The 22,544-nt window shown below is 41.8% G+C and overlaps 1 protein-coding gene across 6 annotated transcripts in view; it reads left to right on the top strand.

The window, feature by feature from the left end:
* Nucleotides 1-22,544, top strand: part of TBXAS1 (thromboxane A synthase 1) — a 250,185-nt gene that overhangs the window by 51,105 nt on the left and 176,536 nt on the right. For 3 of the 6 annotated variants that reach the window (XM_040658534.1, XM_040658556.2, XM_040658563.2), the window contains one exon: nucleotides 13,679-13,772. In XM_040658534.1, the coding sequence (XP_040514468.1) occupies nucleotides 13,679-13,772 (94 nt within the window). Of the gene's footprint in view, nucleotides 1-905; nucleotides 956-3,971; nucleotides 4,110-13,678; nucleotides 13,773-20,099; nucleotides 20,211-22,544 lie in introns of those variants that run through there. The other 3 variants (XM_040658528.1, XM_004937846.5, XM_025155784.3) reach the window with 3 other exon arrangements.

Here is a 22,544-nt window from a genome sequence, read left to right as displayed (position 1 = left end):
CCAGGATGGGATTGTTGGAGTTAGTGAAGTAGGACTGTTGGTGGTGGTGTGAGACACCTAACAGTTAATAAATAGCTGCTAGGACAGATTTCCAATTAAGGAGTCCCTTGGCCACTTGAATGGCTTTACAGCAGCAGGATGGCAGGGAGCCTTGCGGACATGTTCCTTAGCACAGAAAATTTGGGGTCAGTTTTATAATAGTTGCCAACTCCTGTTTCCCTTTATTAGTGAATGGGAAACTATTCCTGAAATTCCTGCCGCCAGGGCATCTGCTGATAAATACCTTGTGGTTATCAGCTATGTTTTGTGGCCAAGAACTAAACCAGCTTTTAATTTGTCTAATCTGGTATCAGGTTGGTTCTCCATGTAGTGTGAGGTCTTTCAGGCAAGATGCTATGTCATCTACAGGTACTAGCACGTTGGATCAGCCCGAGTAGATGCTATTGGAAGACTTATTTTTATCAAATGTATCTGTATCCCTGTCCTCCCTCCTGCACCCCCCAACACTATCCAAAATAAGAGGCTTGCCTGGTAATACTGAAAAGCATTAATTACATTTTTAGTCTCTCCTCTAATTCCTTATTGATGGCATCCCAAATTGATAGTTCCATTATTTTATCCAGGGATGTTGTCAAGTTAATTGACTTAATACCTCCGCTTTTCTCTCGTCCCTTTGCATTTTGGGATTATGCTGGCAATCCTTCAAATGCTCTGAGTTGTGCCAGTGTTCCAGGGAATGTTAAATTCAATATTGTTAGTGTAGAGAGCATCATAGCCATTTTGTTAGGTACATATTATGTTCACCTTCAGCAGCACTGTGCTTTCTTCAGTTACAGATTGTAACTTTACTATTGCATCAGTTTAAAAAAAAATGCTTTTTCAAAATGTTGTTTGTTCAAATGCAGATAACTGTGGATGCAGAAGTGAAACCAATCAATTTTATCAACCACTTCAGGTAGGCAGCCGCCTGCTTCGTCCCTCACATACTTCCATTGTCCTCTTTCTTCTTCCAAGAGTCCTTGAAGTTTGTTGTGTTTTTCTATATTCTCTTGAGAAGGGGAAGATATTACACCAACTCACAGGTCCCTAAGCTATTGTGGTAGCAATGAGTAGGTTCTGGACCTTGGCATGGTTGTTCAGTAAAAGGATTGTGAGGGGCTAGGTACTGCAGCAGAGATCCTAAGAGTGGGAGAGTACAAAGCTAGCAGTAATTGCTGGTCTGTAATATAGAAAATCTTCAGCCCTTCACGTTCAGTTTTCCCTGATATTCAGCAGGGCAGCTTCCCATTCTGAAGGGTGTGACAGCTGAGCGTCATGTCAGCCCACTGCTGCTACAGATGCCCCTTCAAGCAGTAGATGCATGTGAAAGACAGATGCTCAGTGTGAATGAAAGCATGACATGCAGAACTCCATGTGGAAAACAAACAGCGAGCAAGACACACAAATCTATTAAATACTCATTTTGTTCTCTGAGGACTTGAGCAGACATGCTGAGTGGGGGTGTGTATGGATGTATGCATTAATATAAGATTAGGGCTTCCTGAAGGTTTCAAAAGTAGCCCAGCTTGAGTTATGCACTATGCAACTATAGCGGGAATAGCTAAATAAAACAGCCATTATGCAGTGTGGTATGCCATCATGGGAATGCATCATCTTTCCTAGGCCTTTACATTGCAGCCACTTTTCAACTGACCACTTTAGGGACTTGTTAGTGTCAAAGCTTTTCTTCAGAGCTCTAGTAGTGGCAGTGAGGGTCACTTTTTTCCACTTTACCGTGTTTGGCACAGTGGTATATTGTATACTACTCCATTTCACTTGTTTTGAGTGGATTGTGTCAATACTTTCTTCTCAGTGCCTTTTTCATGTTCTTCCAATTCAAGGCTTTTAACCCTTTACTTTTTCTGCTGTGATTGGATCTCCTAGCTTAGCTTCACATAGGAGAAGCACCGAACTCAAACTTCCCAGCAATAATTAAAGGTATTTATCTCCAGACCTCTAGCTTCATGTTTATTGTTAGCTCACTGGAGAGAAACTAAAGCTGGAAATAACAGTGCAGGTCTGTAATTAGCCTTTAAAAAAGAAATAATAAAAAAAAAAATAGTTGTTAGTGTAAGAAATAAAGGAAATCCAACTGCAATAATTACCGAATATATTCCCCGGTATCTGAGTCTCCTCCTTATTTGCACTGTGGCTTGAGGTGATGTTGAGGATCCTTCATCCTGTGTGACTTCCAAAACTTCGCCTTTCCTTTCACACAACAAACCTCTTTCTTTCTGCCAGGGTTTCTGTAGTTTGTATCAAACTTTGCTTTTATGCTCTTCTGTTCTAGATCTCAGTTCTGTTGTCGGTCCTGTTATTTTTATCAGCTCCTTAACCTTTTTTAAAGCCTCTCATTTGTCTGTTCTGCGTCTTAAAATTACCACTGATATGCACCCAAGCTCTTGTGGAGAGGATGAAATGGGTTCTGCAGGCTTCAGCTGTCCTCCTGCCCCTCCTGCTCACAGTAAGGACTTACTGTTGTTACCTCCCTGTGGAGTTTTAGACCATGTTAGTAATTATAAAGTAATCGGCTGATAGTATGCAGACTTCCCTCCCTGTCAGAGGACCCTGTGTTGATGATTTATTTATCATGTTCACTTTAGAGGGAGCTAGGATCCTGTCAGTGATCAGGGCTCTGCTATGCAGTGTAATGGGAAGATGGTCACCGTCTCAGCAAGTTTGCTGTCAGCGTGTTGAAGACTTCTACTTTCGTGTGCCAGGAATGTTAGAGACTGTTCAAATGACAGAGGGTGAGCTGGGACAGGAGTGCAATAGTGCGGCCTTTGAGAAGTGCTGGGCAGCTCAGTAATGGATTCATATGGCATATTACTCGTGCAGCAGCACGTCAGATATTAAAGACCCAGGAGCCAAAGAAGCAGGCAATAGTAATGGGCTTTCTTTAGTTAGCAGGGAGCGGTGGTTACACATTGCATTCACCAGCCTGCCGGATAAACAGTTGAAGAGGGAACATGACTGATAACAACAGCTAAGACACTTCATTAAAATTAGCTCTTCCTGTCATGTGTTCAACTGCTTCATGGAAAAGAAGGACTGCTGCTGTGTGGGTTATGGACGATCCACACGAGCAGACCGTGGAATGAGCTGTCATATGCTGTGACACCCAGCAATGCAAATCAGCTCTGTTCCAGGAAAGCCATTTTCACGTCAACCTGTACATGAAAATTATTTGACTTGAACAAAGGTCTCCTTATAAAGTTAAGTGAATTATTTGTAAGGATTGGAGTTTGTTTGTGTCGTGGAGGGATGGCCAGAATGGACTTCAGAGCACAGTCAGAAGATGAGATAATGTGCGACAAGCATTATTTTAATAACTACCAGGCCAGAGAGGAACATGTCAGCTTATAAAGTACACTTCTGTCTGAATAGCCCAACCGGCTGTTTTACAAGTAACACAAAACGGCTGCATTTTTTCAGTGATTAAAGAAGGAAAATACCTTTCAGTCCATTTTGCACTGGGTTTAATGCTTTGTGCATACCTACTGTTATTCCTGCCAGTAGTCAGTTGCTCAGTCCCCTTGTTCAAATGGGTGATTCAAAGCTCTGGGAAACCCCACATGCTTTTGTTTTGCATTTAATCTGAATGGCACTTGGGAGCAATGCTTGAGTCTATTTTTTTTTTTTTTTATTAGGCAGATTTTGAGTTCAGAGTATCTCCTTGAAGTTTGTTTCTTGTGATCCTTTCATCCAGTGTGTTTGAAATTCTGCTTTTCCTTTGGCTGCCTTTGGCATCAATTCAACTAACTACCTTCTGTTTTGTAGTAGTTATCAGCCTTGGCTAGTGGCCCACAATAGCTTATTCAAGCTGGGGATGGTGACTGCCTGCTTGAGCACACTGAAAGTTGATTAAAATAGTTTCTCTGCTCTTCCTGTCACATGCCTACTGTTGCTAAAGGGTTTTCTGCTATTGCTGAGGTAGGGAATAAAATTTATGCATACACCTCGTCCCTATTCACATTATCTCTTACACGATGAATTCATGCTACGAAAAGGACTGATCTAGTGCTCCTCCTGCGTCAACTCTTAGCAGCCCATGGGTACCTCCTGGAGATGTGAGTAAGATGCAAAGAAGAGGCTGGGTTTATTCATTTATATTTCCACAAGGCTTTGAATCCAGCTTCTAAACTTCCTGTGTGCAGAGGCTCAAGGGAGGAAGGATCATCTCTTCTTTCCCTCGGAAATTAACGATACTGTTCCTTGGTGAGCATGGTGGTTTGCAGTTTTTCACTAGGGGAGCTCCAGACACCCTTCACTTGAATTCTAGTGGTGTTATGCAGGAAAATATTATGCTCTAGACTTGCATTTTTTAGATGTGTATGATAGCTTCTCTCACTTAAGTCTGGTGTTTTGCTGCCAGTTCCAGCACTATTTCATGATGTAGCAGATTGTCATTTGTTCCCTGAAGCATTCCCACTTCCAGTGGGTCCTTCTATGCTACTTAATGTGTCTGCTTCAACCACCTGCCAGGCCGTGGGATCACTCCTCCAGAGGTGTTTGTGCCTCTTGTATCTGCACGATGGGGAAATGAAGAGGAGGGAAAGAAGTGTAATGTAATCATTGTGATGTCTTTGTTTGTTACTGGGAATAAAGGAAAAGGAGAGGAACAGAGGAGTGAAAGTCAGAGCAAGACCAGAAAATCAGAGGCAACCTTTCTCCTTGTGGCATCAAGAGTACTCCCGGTTCACAAGTCGTGGCTAGCAGGCAGGCTCCAGTATTAATTTCAGTTTTATTTTAGACTGTCTGGTAATGTACGGTATTATAGCGTCTTTCCTACAATTAAGGGTCAGACAATGTTGTCATTGTCACCCCCTAGTATAATAGATTATAACTTGCATAAAATAATTAGCTATGAGCTGAGACTTTTATGTGAGCTCTTGGTCTGAACCAGCACTTTCTTTATTTCTAATCTGGCATACTTAATAGTAGGCGGGTCTGAGAGCACCACAAATTAAGGTTGCGTGATGCTCCCATTATACAACTCGACTTTCAATTGCCTATTGCTCTATCAAACTTTAACCAGCTGGGCTTGAAGTTTTCCAGGGCTGGTATTCACTGTAGGAAGAATTATTGACAAATTTCAGATAAAAGGAGCTCCATGGTTTCTGAGACAAAGGCTAAAGAACAGCGTTGTTTTACTTGCTTCATGTTTAGGATTGCGTGTTATTTATACTATTTAGAGGTGATACTTGTTTCTTATATTAGTTTTCCTATGCTTTAACAAAGGTATTCAATATTTGGTGGTAGGAGGTGGTTTGTGTCAGTGGATAGACCTTTTGCCTTTCTCTTGCAAGTCTGAGTCAGCTGTAATCCTTCCAAAGTTTGCAGTTAGCACACATTCATTGGAATTTCTTTTGTATACATATAACTTGAAGTTAATATTTCTGGTCCTGTCTTTGCTAAGCATATTCCCACCCTCTGGGAAGCTAGTGCCTGTGTGCAGCTCAGCTTGCTCCAACTGCAGGAACTAAGAACCCTTTCAGTAGCTGGTCCCTTGGATGATAGCATCAGTGAGGTTTGGGCACAAGGCAGGGAGCCTTGCACCTCTCCACCAGCCCTTTTCCTCTTGGTTTGACCACCACACGCATGCAACACATCTGGGCAGGAGGGAACACTTGAGTCATGGGAATGTTGGTGTGATGAGAAAGAAGGGGACTTGTGCAAGCAGTCTGACAAGAATGGATTTAAAGGAGGAAGTGGGGTGAGGAGTTGCATGGAGGAGGGTGGGTAGATGAGATGGATAGAGGAGTATTGGGGAACTCTTCCCTTTTGCTGCACTTTCTCCCTGAGGCAGTACTGGAGAGGCCCTCTGCCTCACAGTTCCCTTGAGTGAAAGACAACTTGCTTCTCCTGTCAGCTCTGCCGTTAGCTCATTTGGCACAGGGCTCTGCTGTGGGCCCAGGGTCTATTGATGACCCCTGGGGATGCCAAGTGATGCAACATGATGGATTTTTAATGAGCTCTTTAAAAACCTGAGAACTTGCATAGAGAAAGTTGCATTAAAGGCGCATTAGTGAGTGAGATTGTAAAGTCGAGCGCATGAAAGTTAGGAAATGCCAGAGTGAAGTTGGGCTGTGGAGCATTAATTCAGGCACTCTGTACATTTTGAATGATCTCTGGCTCTCTGATCACATCCATTTCTGGTCAGCACATCTGCAATGTTCCATGCACTGAATGAATGGTGCCCCCTTGATGTTAACTTGAATAAGTAAATAAAAATAGTAATAATAAAATAATAATAATAAAATCAATTCATATGCAGTGTTACCATGAGATCTATGTGCATTTTTCCAGCACTGTCACAGGGAGGTGAATTGTTCCTGCTGTCTGTCAGAAGTGTTGAGGTTACAAGTGGGGAAGACTGTTTGGGGAAGCCTGGAGGTTTGTTCCGTTCTCATGCGAGCATCGCAATATCTGTGTGAAGAAAGGTTGGGAAGAGGAAATTGGTGCTTAAGAAGCTATGGTACCCATGGTTTCAGGGAGTAAAAGGAAGGCCAGTTCTGTGGTTAAGGCACCGGCCTTAGTGAGGTCTCAGCTCAGCTATCAGCTCTGACCCAGGTTTCCTGTGGATATTTGTTATGGTCCCCCACGTGCATTAAACCCCAGATCTGTTGTGGGCACTCTTCCTTCATGTCCACATAGGATGGAGGTCCCACCTCCTTTGCCAGGGATACAGTAGAGATGTAAGGATGAAACTTCAACTGCTGTTGACCTCCATCATCTTGTTTAAAAAATGTTGAGCTCACAATGAAGAGATGAGGCTATGGATTTATGACTTGTTCATTTGCTCTTTATTTGGAAAAGTCAGTGCCCAGTGTGAAGGGGCTGCACTCTGAGAAGTGATGAAATATTGTCATTGGCCTGCTGTACGGACCATCTGTCTCTCCCTGGGCTTCTCTGGAGCAGGGTAAAGCGTGTTGCTTTTCTGTATGGTCTTTTTTTTTTTCTTCCCCCTCCCCCCCATTTAATTGGCTTTGATTCACTCCTATTTTTTTATTATTATTTTTATTTTTTAAATCAAAGCAACTTTAAACACAGTGTGACAACCTGCAGCCTTATTACATGTAGTCCCTTGAGCCTATCAGGTCTCTTATGATAAGAGACACTAAAAGAACTGTTCAGCAGACCAGAACAGTGTGGATTAAAAAAGGATCGTTAGCAGATAGATTAAGGATAAATGTGATACTGGGCATATAATTTGGCCTTTCCTGCACATTATTTCATTAAAGCACTTGCTAATGCACCAGGAATAATAATCCTATGCTCATTTTTGTTTCACAGCTGGAAAACATCTGCCCCTATGGAGGCAGATGGTAAAAGTGTGTGTAATGTCTGTCTTATTCTTGTGCAATTATGTCAAAATCCCAACACTGGGAGTGCAGACAAGTGATTAAGAAGAGCAAGCATCATGTAGAAGTTCTTATTTTCTCTAGAACCGGTGTTACAGCCCCACAGATTCATAAAAGTATCATTTTTTTGCAGTTGAAAGTGAAATTGCAGTATTCAGCTTTATCCCAAGCTGGCTAAAGACTGTTTTGAAGCTTACCTTTAGAATATACTGAAACGTTACTTGTGGATTATTTATTTATAGGAGCAGTAGTCTTTTTTTTCCTCTGAGATGAGTACTCTATGCATCCAGATATATTTCCTTTCAGCAGAATTCTTCATTTTCAGTAGAGCAACTGCTGGGTAACAGCAAAGGGCAATTTGATAGCCTTTGACCAAGGTTAGTAGAACAGGTTATAAGAAAGAGTTAATTTCCCCAATTTTCTGTCTTCTGCTTCAGTGTCTTGTGGGGATGGATAGCTGACTTTTTAAAATTTTATTTTATTTTTCCTGTGAGTTCAGTTGCTGGAGGTGATAGCGAGAGGTGGTATCCGCATTGGCTGCGATGCACGCTGGAATACCCACTTTCAAAACCAGTTCTCTTTGTGTTGGGACTGAATAATGCTTTCCTATATCGCTTGTGCCGAGCATGAGATGAGAGTAAAGACTTGTATGATGGCAGCTCTCCAGTGATCTTGATGCAGTATCCATAATGCAGAAATTCCCAAGGAGAGCTAAGAGCAGAAACTCTGACTCTATCGCCAGCCCAGGATGATATCAGTGTCTTGGTGAGACTGTGCTTTCTAGGCAGGGCTCCAAGGAAGGCTTATATATTTTATGAGCTGTCATTGTAATGTTTGGGAGGCCACCATACTATTTTGTATATTATCATTACTTTGAGCAAAGCTACATCCTAGCGTTAAGTGGGATCTAGGGTGGGTACAAATTAATAGAGGCAAATAGGTGAAAAATACATGATTATCTCTTACTTGGCAGGTACGATTTCCATTATTTCAGCAAAATACTTTGTTTTCCCACCCAGTCTTCCAAAATAACACATCTCCTAGCTCCCAACAATAAGATTAAAAAATCACTTTTCCCCCCCTCTGCGTGTCCTAGTTTATAGCTTGCAGATATTATTAGGTTGTGCATTACTTAGATGTAGAAGGAATGACGCATTTTCTATTGAGAGAGAGATTTGGGGTGGTTTCAATGGTATGTTGAACTCTGATGCAGATTTGGCAACTCATGAATGATTTCTGCTGTACAAATTGATTGCACTTAATGCTAGATTGTGTAATACTTTTTCTTGCAGTATTGATCCACACTGGACTGCTGGAGCAGATAGCTTGTTCTGTCACACGCATATTCATCACAACTTGTAATAATTATCTGTTCATTTTAATCCCTTCTCCTTATTTTTTACATGGTGTCTTGTGGCAGAAAGTTTTTGTTTCACGTAGCTCAAGTCACCTTTGCGGGTCCACGGGAATATATTTGGTGTGCTGACTTTCTCTTAACAGTTATGTTTAATCTACGCAGAAAGCACCCAGCTCTGTGAGGCCATCTGAATATCTTTAAGGAGTTATTGAATTGTTTATTGATCCACTTCATTACTGCTGTTCCTCTGGTTTCTTTTGATGTGTTGTCACTTTGTTCAAAATATAATGCCAGGGTTTTAAATGAATAGTTGTGCAGGAAGCCCTACATATGTAAATATTATGGTATGTTTCTCCTTTGAGTGAGAGTGAGGATGTGCTGGGTTGTCCAGTCAATATTGCTACCACCGGAGTCTTATCCTTTATCTACCCCTCCCTTTGCACGACGACTCCTTCCTGTCATCGTCTTTAGAAAAGCGAAGAGTCTGAAGTTTTATCTCTTAGGTTTTGTAACAGTATTATCTCTTAGGCTGCCAGAAGCTTACAGACCAGTTCCCTGCTTACAAAAATATTTTTTTCTCTCCTTTCCTTTAATCTTTTCTCTCTTTTATATTTGTTAAATTTGCAAATGAAGTGCTCGCTGATTTTTCTTTAATTTTATTTAATCCCATTTTTTTGGTAGCTTTTTGAGTGTCTAGAATAGACAGCATCCTGTGGCAAAGAGTTCCATAGTTAGAATATTGATTGTTTGGGAAAGTGCTTCATTTTAATCCTGCCACCTGAATATTTAGTTGTTGTCTCTGGCTTTTTTTTTTTTTAGTTATTTATTTATAGCAATGATGAGTAATAATTCTTTATTTATCCTAAGTTATGCAGCATCTTAAATGTATTTGTCATGCTGCGTCATTTGCTTCTTTTTCCAATATTGCAGGATGGATACCTATTCCTGGTATGGAAGTTATTCTCTGTCATTGGCCATTTAGGTTACCTTTCAGTATCTCTTCTTTTTCTGGATTGTTTTAGATGAAATATCAGAACTACAGGTGACATTTAACAGGAAAAGTGGAAGTATGTGTTTTCAAGTAATAAAAATAGTGTAAATCTTTTGGAGTTTTTTTTCCTTTCTTTCTTTCTTGCAAATCCTCTTCATCTTAGGGAAATACACGTAGTTCTTGACTTGTCCTTTCTGTTTGCTAGTCTGCTGGCTGCTCTTCTTCCCTTGGTGTGCTCACATAGAAGCAGCATTGTTTATTTTGGAAGGTGCCTGATAACTGATACGCTGGGATAAATTAACACACAAAGCATCAGATTAAGAAATGAGACTTCCTGCTGGTGATGGAGCAGATTCAGAACTGTTTCATTTAGATGTCCATCTTCTTCTGTCACAGGTTACCTAGTATTGTGGTGGATGCTCTGTCCCTGGAGACTTTCAAGACAAAGCTGGATCAGGGCCTGGGTAACCTGATCTAGCTGTGGTGTCCCCGTTCATTGCAGGGAAGTTGGACTAGATGGCCTTCAGAGGTCCCTTCCAACTCTAAGGATTCTGTGATTCTTGAGGTGAATGTGGTTTGACTACCTGTCAGGCAATCCGGCCTGTTTGCACTCCTCCAGCCTCTAGCCTACCTCCCCTTCCAGCGACAAAACCTGGACACTCTTCTCCCTGCACACTTCACTCACAGCTCCACAAGCTGCGGGCCAAATGTGTGTCATGGGTGCGCTGAGTAGCTGAATCACATAAATTAGCCCCTTCTAGTTATCAGTCTCTTCTGGCTGAAGAGGCAAAGCCTCGTGCCATGAAGCTGTCAGGTGCACGCATTGCTGATGTTCATTTGGTGGTACACAGGACAGATTTATTTTTTTACTTTTTCTCTTTTTTTCCTTAACTCCCCTCTCTTCCCCCCCCACATCTACTCTTTTTCCTCCTCCCACCCCCCCTCAATTGGTGGGCATGAACTGAAATATGACAGAGACGGGAAGGAATGAAGCTCTTATAATGATACCTGAGTAGTATTAAATCTTTCTGTGCATGCAACATAGTCTGTCCTTCACTGCTTTCATACTCTTTTCTGCAAAACGAGAGGTATTTCAATAATGCCAGAAATATGCTGAAGTCTTAGCAATATAGAGCTATATGTATTTATTAATGAGATTTTTTTTTTCTGTTGGCCCTGCCCTTTTGTTGGAGTACTTTGGTGCGTAGGTTGACTATTGTCCTTCTGTTTCCCATCTCGTTGTAAACCCTATTTCCCTGCCTCTTGAAAACCTGCTTCCAGTGCAGCTGAATAAAAAGCATTAGAGAAAGCTCTTCGGAGGAAAAAGGAAAGCAAATCTTTGGTATGGAGCTGCCAGTACAGTTCAGAAGCTGACAAAGACGGGCTGCTCATCTGGGCACAAACAGTCCTCAGAGCCCAGGTGTGCTTCTTGTTTTGTGAGCCTGGGTGCTGAACTTTGAGCACTGCTCCCCTTAGTTCTGCTCCTTTCTAAGTAGTTGGAGGTCACATCAATTAATTGGTGCAGCGTAAGATTCTGTTATATTTGTGTTTCAGTTTGCAGTACAGGAAGATCAGGGGTATATAATGTCCACTCTACATTGAAATGAGCAGTTAGCTCCAGCTCCAGCTCTGTTGTGTAACTTGTCACATATTCTACATTGAAAACATCCAGCAAAAAGTGCTGCAAAGCTGACTGGTTTCCATTCAGACAGGTTTTCATCTCTTCTGCTGTTTACATACAGAAGATGAGGGCTTTGCTGTGACACAGAGGCACTTTAGGCAGATTTCAAACAGCAGCAAAAAAATCCTCTCTTTGGGGAAGAAAATGCATCGTGTAGGCTGCTTGTCATTTTGATGTTAGAATGTGTTGGGTTTTTTTCTCAAGCATGTCAGCTATTTCAATTTAAAATAAAACAATAAAAAAACTTTTTAAAAGCAGTTAAGTAGCCGGAAAGTCAATAATATATATAAAAACTATAATAAATGTTGACTTCTGTGCCTTTTTTCCTCAAAATACCCTGTAATACTGAAGTAGTGTTTTGGCACAGACTGAAGACACATCCCTTCTATTCAGAAGGTTTACGTCTGAGAAAGTTTCTGCTGCCTCGGTGAAAGAACATGATTGCTATTTAAAAATAATCATATCTGTGTGTTCCGATTGCAGTTTCTATGAAGTATCTTCCACAAAAGAAAATCCATTAAGAAAATAGGTATTGTGCTGCAGGAAATCTTCTCAAGAAATTGAAATACAAAAAGCTACCGACTGGTTGCTTAAGTCCCTTTCTGTTTTGTTGGTCAAATGAGATTTAACGCTCTTAATTTCCTATGTTTCTTTTTGTAGCTGCATTTTTTTTCCCACCTGCTGGAGAACCCTTTTCTGACACGAACTCCTTCCTCTTCCCCCATCATCCCTGCCTGTGTATTATTTACCCATTTGATTAAAGCAGAATGTTGCCTGCATTATGTGGGGCATTTCAGATGAGGCATATGTAGCTTATGGGATATGAAAGCAGAGATGTCCAAGTTGTAGCAGCGGGTTAGCACAGTCTTCAGAGTCAACAAGACTGTCAGCTGGGCTTCGTAGAGGAGTCAGCTCACTGGGATCCGAGGGCACTGCTCCTAACCATGTCTCTGTTGTATAATTCAGATGAATTGTAGAAGTCAGTAGCCTAAAGCAGCTGATACCACGACCCCCACGCTATATGTAGTTCATGGTTTTTATTTTGGGCTGAATTTAATTTGATCCCCAGTTCCACCATCTTTGTGGTTCAAAGCTAAAGGACCACTTGGTAGTTCAGAACTGCCCTGGTAGGAGAGACTCTGCTCTCATACTTCACCTTCCTCTCAAAGAAGTGTGGTTTGCAGATACAAAACTGCACTGGATGTGGAAACATCATGGACTGAGTGGAGACAGCTGGGAGAGTGCTTTAAAATTGTTATTGCTCTGAGCTGGGGTGCTAATCAAGATACTGTCTTTATTAATCTTAATGATCTTTTACGCGGGTCCTCCTGGTGATAGCGTTCAGCATGATAACAATCAGTATTAATGTGTCTTTGGCTAATCAAAATTGCTGCTGTCAGCTCCTGCACTTACAGGTTTCACTACCTGGAATCCGCTGACTTAAACTCATTGTGTGTATTAAGAAAGAAGGGGGAAAAGGCTTTGGGGTTGCTTCCTCCCCTACCCAGTATTGCCTCTGTTGACATGCCACAATTCCATCTGAAACAAGGGATGCATGAAGCTTTTCAGTCTGTTTTGTTTCCCTGTGTTTTTTTTGTTGTTGTTGGTGGTGGTTTTTTTTTTTTTTTTCTTTTAATCTTTGTTTAATTTGCTGACTGGCAGCTGGAAAATCACTTAATCAGCATATCTGGCCCAAATGCTAGGCTTGACTTGGAAACACTGACAGTGTCTTGGCTCACTCACAACTGTGACTAGTTTGAATTCCTGTTCTGTTCCTGTATAGGTAGTGGTGATGGAAGAAGAAGAAAACAATCATGTGAAGATCTATTTTGCTTCTTTCTCAGCTGTACCTCAGTAGCCAAAACCCGGGTTGCCATTTCAGTCTTGCCGTAACCTCACATCGCTTTAATGATTCACTTAAAGATCACCTTAAGTGCACTGTGACGTCCCTTCCAACCCAAGGCGTTCTGTGATTCTAAAACACCTTCTAGGGGAAGAGGAGTAGCTCTCTGTTCAAACTGCCCAGTTTGCAGGCCTGAGTTTTAAGTCCCTTCATTCTTCTGCCCTCTCAGAACTGCTTGTTCCTGTGTCTCAAGGAGCAATGTCACCAATCTGATGGTTCTCTTTGGCCAACACTGAAAGTATCTTCTCCCTCTCTGAACTCAGGGAAGCCACCTGTACAAATTAGGGTGGGTAGCCTTATCGTGACAAGGTTAAAAATTAACTTACTGCCTTATTTTTTCCAGGTACTCCACCTCAGCCTTCTCCAAACTAAGCAAAGTGGGAATCAGACATCCCCCACCTCTTCCCTTCATTGGAAACCTGCTCTTTTTCCGTGAGGTAAGAAATAGTTTCATTTGTATCTACCCAAAATGATGGGAAGAGTGACTAGGAGGTAGGAGGAATTGAAGGGGACCCTATGTTCAATGCTATCGTCTCTGTAAGCATTTCCCTCTGGAAAGAACAAGGAAAACACAGCTTTTTGAGCAAATCTGTAGGAACAGTTGTATGCAAACAGCACTAATTTCAGGGTTAAATAAACTTGAGGGGAAAGAAAATGCATAAGCTCCTGCAGTTAATTACTTGAGCTTTTCCAAGAAAGTTCATGCACTCAGTGAAACAAACTTAGTTATGTGAATAGAGCAGATTATATTAACTAGCCCCAACTGGTTTGTTCTGAGTGGTTTTGGCTCACACGACTTTTCTATTTGTTTGGGTTTTTGCTGATGGTACACATTTATTTTAAAGCTTGTAATGTTTCTTGCTCCTAAGCAGTAACTGGAGTCAGAGATCACTGGATGCTATTTCTCTGTGCTCTGGATGTTGCCTTCCTGGACTGGGAGGGGAAGTACTGTAGATTCTGCCATCAGATTTAATTCACTTACGCTTCTCTCCCTTCACCTTCTGGTAGTCTGTTCATGCTGATCTATTCTGTTCCTTGTTTGGCTTCTGTAATGCTTCTGATTGGCCACATGCTATCAGTAATGAGGAGCTGCCATTTATCTGGTTGGACTCTAGTGGAAATGCTAAGTCAGGGCTTGAAATAGTGACTGAGCACATGGTGGGAAGGCAGGGCCAAGCCAGGGGAGTTCAGGTACATGCAATGCACCTGAGTGACCAGAAGGGCTGGAGCCAGGATCTACTCCTTCCCAGACCTCATTTAGGGGTTGGCAGTGGAGGCAAGGATGTCTTGCTAGAGACCCCTGTGTACCTGAGGCTCGCTGAAGATAAGCAGCTTCTTTTCTTTACTTCTGTGCCCGCAGCTGTTGTATGTGAGCAAATCCTCATTTGCTCCAGCCTAGGACTAGCCTAGGACTTTGTCACTCTGCTGTCACTGCTGTGCTTTCCATCGTGTTGCAGACTTTTACAGTAAAGCCTCCCAGACGTGCCTGTTTCGTTCCAACAACTTTTCAGGAAATCTGGGCTAACTCCAGCTGCAGCCCAATATCCTGTTTTAAGTGCATAGTCATCAATATCCATGCTGAGATTTGAATTATTAATGAGAACGTAGTGCCTCTTACCTTGGTTTTCATGGTGATTGTTCTGTCAATATCTGACTCATTATTAGGTAAAACCCACTTAAATACCAGTTTTACATGTACATCTGATTTCATTTAGAAAATAGCGTGAAAAGTGGACTTACTTCCTCTTCATTCATTTGAATGGAATTGATAGGATGACTCTAAGATACAGAGGATGCCAATTGTATAGAATATAGACCAGTTCACCCTCATTGTTCTGGTTTAAAATCAGCTGGATGGGATGAAGTGACTCATTCTTTGGTGGCAAAATCCTGTTAGTATTAGTCACCTGCTAACACTTGCTGTAGGAAAAGCTGCCTAAGTTATTTTGTTATGTTGTAGATAGGCTTACACTGTTACCAGTGCACGAGCAGAAAGTTTCTGCTACTATTTATATCTGTTAGGCAGATTTCATTACCAGTGTTGCGTGCATTAAAATTGCTAAAAACAGGCTAACAGAGGCATGATTTTACTAAGTTACAAGTAAAAACAATAATTAAAGGTAGCCGTGAAATCATATCTTGAAGTACTAAGGAATAAGAGTGCCAGACAGTTTTTGAGCAGTTGAGTGATGATGCAAGAACTTCAGTCCCACCAGGCTGTGCGTCCAGCACTACGGTGTTTCACCATCTATGCTATCTATAGTTTTATAGCCAGTAGAAATAGGCAGGGATGAATCTAGCCTCTTTGTAATCCTCCCTCTCTCATGTTTTGTCGTGTCTTCTGGATCTGCACCTGTGGCTACTTGTTTAGCAGTAGTACTCACAGCAACGTGCCGGTAAGAAGGCTGCCATTATTCTGCTGGCTGTTCTCCACCAGAGCGTTTTCGTAAGATGTGTCTCCTCACTGTAGGTGGTAGAGGACAGCTTCTGCTTTCCTTTGGTGGGATAACTGCTGCATCCCACCTTCTTCAGGGCTGGGGCAGGTTTTAGAGACTTAGATGCCATTGGGACGGTGGTGCAAGAGCAGTAAGTTTGCTGTAACGTTAAGAAGTTTTTTCACTTGCTTGTTCACACAACCATGTCCTTTCACCAAACTGGCTTTTTAAAGGGCTCCTCTAAAAAGGCCAGCTCCTTCTCTTGCTGTGCTATATCACAAACTTTGTGCATGGAAGAATGCAAGCCACAGTCCTACTAAAGGAAACTTTCAGCTCGTGATCCACTTGTATCAGAGGCATTCATGAATGGTGGTAAGGAGTAATGAATTCTCATGTGCCGTACAGGAATCTGCATATGTGAAACCTGTGCATTTCTAATTGAATTTGGTCTACAAATCAGCACATGTTGAAAACCTCTGTATGTGAATGAAACTTAGAAATCAAGACACTTCAACAAATGCAGCCTTTTGGTCCAAAGAGCGTGCTCGTCTTGACACTTCAAACTTTCCTCCTAGAATGATCCTTAGAATTTTAAGGGAAAAATTGAGGAGCAAGGTGAGTCCCCCTAATGTAACCAAATAAATCTCAGACCTGGGGATTTCAGAAAAAAATACCAAAAGCTCTTGGCAAAATTGTAGGAGGAAGCACTTTTTTTGTCTTGTAATGGCATAAACTCAAGAACTGTCTTTCTTTTTCCCTTGCTTACATGGGTGTGAATCAGTTTTACACATGCTAGTGAGTGTTCTCATTTTTTTTTTCTTGACTGTACATGTTAACAGAACATCAGGACTTATGGTTCTTTGCTATCATTATTATTCTGTACGCGTGCCTGAAAATGAATGAATGCTACAAACAGGATTTGACCAGTGGAGCTGGATTGAGGTTTTTAATAAACTTTGAAATGTATTTTAAATGAGAAAATGTCTTTTCTAGGAGATTTTTTTTTGTGAAAGACTTATTTTTTTTCTTTAAGAAAATATATTGCCCGAGAAATGCCTGAAATAAGAGTTGCTGTAACGTAGTGTCTCTAAGAAAGGAAGAGGAAGTGCTGAAAGTTAAGGGGATAAGGGAAAGGCAACAAGAAAGGCCTATCTCTGTCACAGAGAAGTAGACTTTTAACAGCTGATCTGGGGAAAACAATGTTGTTTTACTGTATGTTGCCACTTTTCTCTCAAGTACAATAGAGCGAGATAATTGCACCCTGTATCTAAAGCATTTCCCCGTTAATCAGCTTATCTAAAAAATGAGAAGATGATATGAAATTATTGCAGTTCTGCAGCTGGGAAATCATCTGAGTCTAAGGTATTAGATTAAAAATTTTTTCCATTGCATGAGAACAATTTGTGGTGGGTAGGTCTGATGTAATAGTAAATATGATTAGGCTGCTCAAAAAAAAGCAGCGTGTTCAATTTTCCCAATAACTGAGCAGATTTGCAGCAGACAGATCAGTGTTTTGCCAGGAGCTCCTGACTGTTCCCCTATCTCTCCATGTACTGCATTTTTCTTACTGATCTGGAAAACTGTTTTTTTTTTTTTTTTTTTTTTACCTTCTTCATAAAACAGGAGACACAAAGGTATGCACAGCATGGGCTTTGAAGCCCACACAAGTGCATAAGTGAGAAGGGCAGGTTGCAGAAATGCTAAGCAGAGCTGTCCTGTTAATTTACAGGGTAAATATTTTACTACACAACAAATGCACTGAAAATGGAGCACACACATGCTGTGTTACCCTTCCTCCTGAAGATACACGGTGAACACTGGACCTGTTGCTATGGCTCTGCTGTGCCTTTCTCCCCATTTCTCATCTCTTAGAAGACAGCTATGCTGTTGTTAAATGTCACTGGCGCTGACATTTGAGCAGCTTAGGGCCTGGTACTGCAACTGTACTCTGCCCAACCTCAGAGCAGTGCCCTGCTGCAGCCAGGAGCTTGCTGCTCTGCTTTTTTGGGGTGCACCTTGGCTGCCTTGTTTGGGTACTTGTTAGGCAGATACATGGCTGCACCCTGTATGTGGCTGGGTGATATGCATTGGGTCCGTGTTGGCATGAACACGTGTTGCTCTCCTCCTACTGCTCCTAGCAATCTCCAGCAATGCTTTGGACTGGCTGCTTGTATCCCTGCCTTGCATTTTAATGAAGGCCATCGCTCTCTTTAGCCCCTCTCTGCTTGGACAGGATACTCTTTGTTTACTCTGTTTATTTCTGTCTGGCCTACTTGTGGATCCTGGGCTACCCTGACGCTGCCCACTTCTGCTGAATGGGAGTGGGGGCTGTGCGGTGCTTTGTTGTGCCTTCAGTTTGGGATCTGCTTGGGCCATGTTGTTTTATGGCTGGCGGGTAGGAGTGGCCAAGGGGGGAATGTAGCAAGGAAATAGAGAGCAAACATCACCTTTTTCCCTCAGGCATCCCTTTGACTGGGAAGTAAAGGAAAATAAAAGGCTGACTCCTTGCAGGAATGAAATGAGCCTTGTGCCTAATTTTTAGCCTAGAAATCAGTGTCTCAATGCTTGGAGAGAGGCTGCAGCATTTACTCTTCTGGAATTTAATGACACAGCATGAAAACCCAAGCAAGGTTAGAGAAAGGCAAATGGTGGGGGGCGAAGGGGGGGAAGGGGAGGAAGAGAAGAAGGAGGAAGAGGAGCTCTGAGACAATGAATCTGGATTTAATTACAATAATAATGTGGCTTACACTGGCAGTGAAAGCTTACATATGGCTTTGTGCTGCTTTGCACAGATAAGCAGGATAAGGGAGCGTGTGCTTTGCCACTTGGTGGCTATCTGCATGGAACCAGAAAGGGTGACCATGGCATTGGTGACCAGCCTGGTATATCTCCTCTGACTGTGCACGTGCACTGTGGGTTTTGATCATCTATACCTCATGGGTGCTTTGGGTTGTCTTCATTTCCTGGGGAAACTCCTCTTGACTGGGAGGCCTGTTCATGTGTTCATGTCAAAAGAAATGCACCATGTGGTACAGATCTGAACCTGGCCACTTTACAGTCTGCAACATGACATAAAGCTTGGGATTAGATGTGTCTTTGTGCGTATATATTCAAGTGTTTGTAAGCTGTTTGTACAGTCTCTCTCCACTTCAAATACGTCTATTTTCCTAGTTTCAGCTGATAATCTGTCACCTGCTCTGATCAGATATTAGCCTTGTTGGATTACCTGACAAAGTCAGAATAGTACCTGGCGGTTGGAACCTAATGCAGGAGGCTGAGACATGGCAATTAACTGACTAAATGCCATTGGCACCCTTCAGCAAGAGCAGAGACTGGTTTCTCAGAATGGCTTTGGACAAGGCTGGGCTAGGGCTCATATCAGCTACTTACTGTCTTGTGGGGCCTCAGCAGGGAGAGCCTCTGGGAGAGCACTGCATGCTCCTTAGGCAGCCTTACGTACAGGCGTGATATCCTTGATGTTCCTGCACTTGATGTATCTGATAGCTGTGTTCATGAAGTATCCCTGATATGACGTCAACAGATTCTCCATAAATAACCTCTATGGAAGCTGGAGACAGTATTATGAGGCACAAAGCAACTGGCTGGTCTTATGTGATGGAAAAAAGGTGAATCACTGCTGCTTTGCTGGTAGGTAATGGTGACCCAAGAGTAGTGGTCATGAAAGATGCTTTTGCTTTCTTGAAATATTTTTTCCTTTGAAAGAAAGGTCTGAACTTTGCCTTTTGTAGTCCAAGGAACAGTTTATTGCTGTGTACCTTCTGCCTGCCCTACTGCTGTTCTGTTTGCAGTGCTGCAGGCAGCTGGGTGAATGTTTCCAATAGAAACAGTGGAGTAGTTGTCTTTCAAAGCAGGTGAAGATTTCATTGATGAGCAACATCACGTCTTTGATATTCTCTTAGCCATGCTTTGGCAGTTCCTATTGGCATACTCATGCTCGCTTGAAGTAAGGAGGGAACAGCTGTGGCAATTGCTACCTATATGCAAAGGGCTTTAGCAACTATGTGGAAGAGGGATTTTTTCAGTGGCATCACAGCAAAATGAGAGAGATTTTTCTTTTTCAGTCATGTTCCTAGCTTTCCCCTGACCCCCAGAGTGTTTTTGGGCAAGTCTGTTTGGGAAAATTTCTTATTTTCTGGATAAGCAAGGCTCCTTCTTCTGTTTCACCTTGTGCTTCTTTTTACCCTCCTGCAGAATCATAGAATCATAGAATGGCCTGGGTTGAAAAGGACCACAACGATCATTGAGTTTCAACCCCCCTGCTATGTGCAGGTCACCAACCACCAGACCAGGCTGCCCAGAGCCACATCCAGCCTGGCCTTGAATTCCTCCAGGGATGGGGCATCCACAGCCTCCTTGGGCAACCTGTTCCAGTGCGTCACCACCCTCTGAGTGAAAATGACTGGCATGGATGATATTTTGGTACATATGTCTTGCTTTGAAATCTGTTTATGGTGAAACACTTCGTTCAGTGCCTAAGTGACTTATCTGGGGACATTCTCTGGTAGATTTTGGGAGACTGTTGTTACTGCTGTCTTTAAAAGAGTGGACAGTTTGAAGGCTGGAAGAAATTGAAATGATCTGACAATAGATGAAGAGCAAATAGAATTGAGTCAGTGGCAGGCCTGAGCTCTGGTCTATAACTGAAGATACCTGAATAAGGTTAATTTACAAGATTATCATGATTTCATTCCATTCTTGATGGAAATCCATTGCTCCTTGATTTTTTTTTTTATTTTTTTTCAGTTTTTGTGGCAGCAGAGAAAGGGCTACCCAATATCCATTTGAGTAGAGGTCTGTATCACTTAAATGGCATGTGGCTGCTGGGAGTGATGTAGGGGAAGTTTGCCATATATTATGCATCTTAGAGACTGTATTTGCATGTTAATCACAGAAAAGTCCTGAGTATTATCAATAGCCTGCTCTTTAAGCAATGCATACTACTGAATTAAAGCTAGCTCTGGCATGCAGTATAGCAACAATGGACATAAAACAGTTGTGCTACACAACAGTGAAGAGAATTAAGATAATGTGGAATTTCAGTGATAGCAGCATACAGATAGACTCAGTTTAACTGGAATTTGCCTTGAACTCCAAAATTCCTGTGGTTGTGCAAGTCGTGCTCTTCACCTTGAAGAGCAGCTCAGTACTGATATGTACAGTACAACTGATACAAGCTGTTGTAGTGAACTTCATGGGCTTCTGCACATGGTCTTAAAGTGGAAACATTTCTTAGGCCTCGTTGTCTTCTGTTGAGTTTTGGCTATATTCACATCAGTGCAACGCTGGCTTGGAGGAAGTAGGATTGAAGTAAATGCCAAATCTATTACTCCTTGAAATTAAAACAGAAAGCAGTAGACTCAGTAGTGCAGTGGATTAGAGCAGTCTCTGTTTTGTTACCTGTAAATCTGGAGTTTAGTGGCATCATATGCTGCTCAACTTCTTATTCTGATGCATAGAAATCTATATTCAGAAAAAGAAGTTCTATGTCAGCAGCATCAGTACTTTTTATAGTAGTGGCCAGGTATCAGCTATAATGCTAAAATTATAGCCAGCTCAGATTGGTTGTTGAGAAGAGTCATTATCCATGAGCCAACAAATTTAGCTGAGTCTTAACTTCATGAGCAGTGTCTAAATGCATTAGCCATATGCTCCTCAGCATATGGGTAAATATATAACAATTTATTTTCATTAGTGTTTTCTTACAAGTGCTGCTAACCCAAGCTCCACTAGAAATGTTTACAGCATGACAAGTCTCTTCAGATAAGAAGCTGTCCTTCTGTACATCAAGTCATCCTGAAAGGGTAGTAAACAAACACTTCCCCCATTCTTTCCTTGAAGTAGGAAGGTACAGCTGCTGTAAGTCTGATCTAGTGTATCTCGCTGGGATTGGTTTTGTATTGGAGTGAGCAATACAAGGCTTTGCAGAGTTGTCTTTTCAAACACATGCTTCTAAATCCCCAGTATTAATTGTGTACTGCCTTCTAGCTGCCTACAGTGAACTTCGGGTGACGTTTTCTCCTTGTGGCTTTATCTGAATGTAGAATGTATGACCGATTGGGTTCCTTACCCTTCCTGCCTTCCTCAAGAAAGTAATGATGAAATGTAACTTTCCCAAGGAGGAAGTGAATGGGAAATTAGCTCTCAATCTTGGCTTAAATGGTCAAATGGATGCAGTGTAGGGAGAGCACTGTAGATTTGGGTTCTGGGACAGACCCATGAGGGCTTAAGTAGCAGCATATGTGCTACTGGTATAAAGTAGCTGTTGCTGTTGGGAGAAATAGGCGATTGTTGTTTCTTGGTTTGGTTTTTGTTGCTTTTATTTATTTGTTTGTTTGTTTTGGACGAATGTCTGGATCAAAATGCATAACCATGGAAGTTGCCAAGGTGGATGTGGAAGTGTAAGAAAGGACCAAATTGTCTGAGGGATATAAAGATCAAATGCAATCTAATTCTCCACATTCTCTGAGGCCTCGATGCATACCTAAGCATAGACAGTAATGTGAAACCAGAATTAACCAGAGTTAGACTCAAATCAGGTTTGAGAGAGAAAAGGATTTTCTACAGTCAAAACAAACCTCTATGTTTAAAACTAGGTATTTCAAATAGCTGTTGGCTTTTCTTTCTGTTTTCACTGTGCAGCAGATTGACTGATACGCTCTTGGGCTGTCCCTGTAATTTTAGCATTCCATTTTATTCCTTTGCTATTATCATTGTGTTTTGAAATTCTTAAATATTCTGTGACTTTTAGGCAAA

Source organism: Gallus gallus, chromosome 1 (genome assembly GCF_016699485.2).
Source record: "Gallus gallus isolate bGalGal1 chromosome 1, bGalGal1.mat.broiler.GRCg7b, whole genome shotgun sequence".
Taxonomy (NCBI): domain Eukaryota; kingdom Metazoa; phylum Chordata; class Aves; order Galliformes; family Phasianidae; genus Gallus; species Gallus gallus.
The sequence above is the reverse complement of the archived record's forward strand: the minus strand, read 5'-3'. Positions and strand labels throughout refer to the sequence as shown.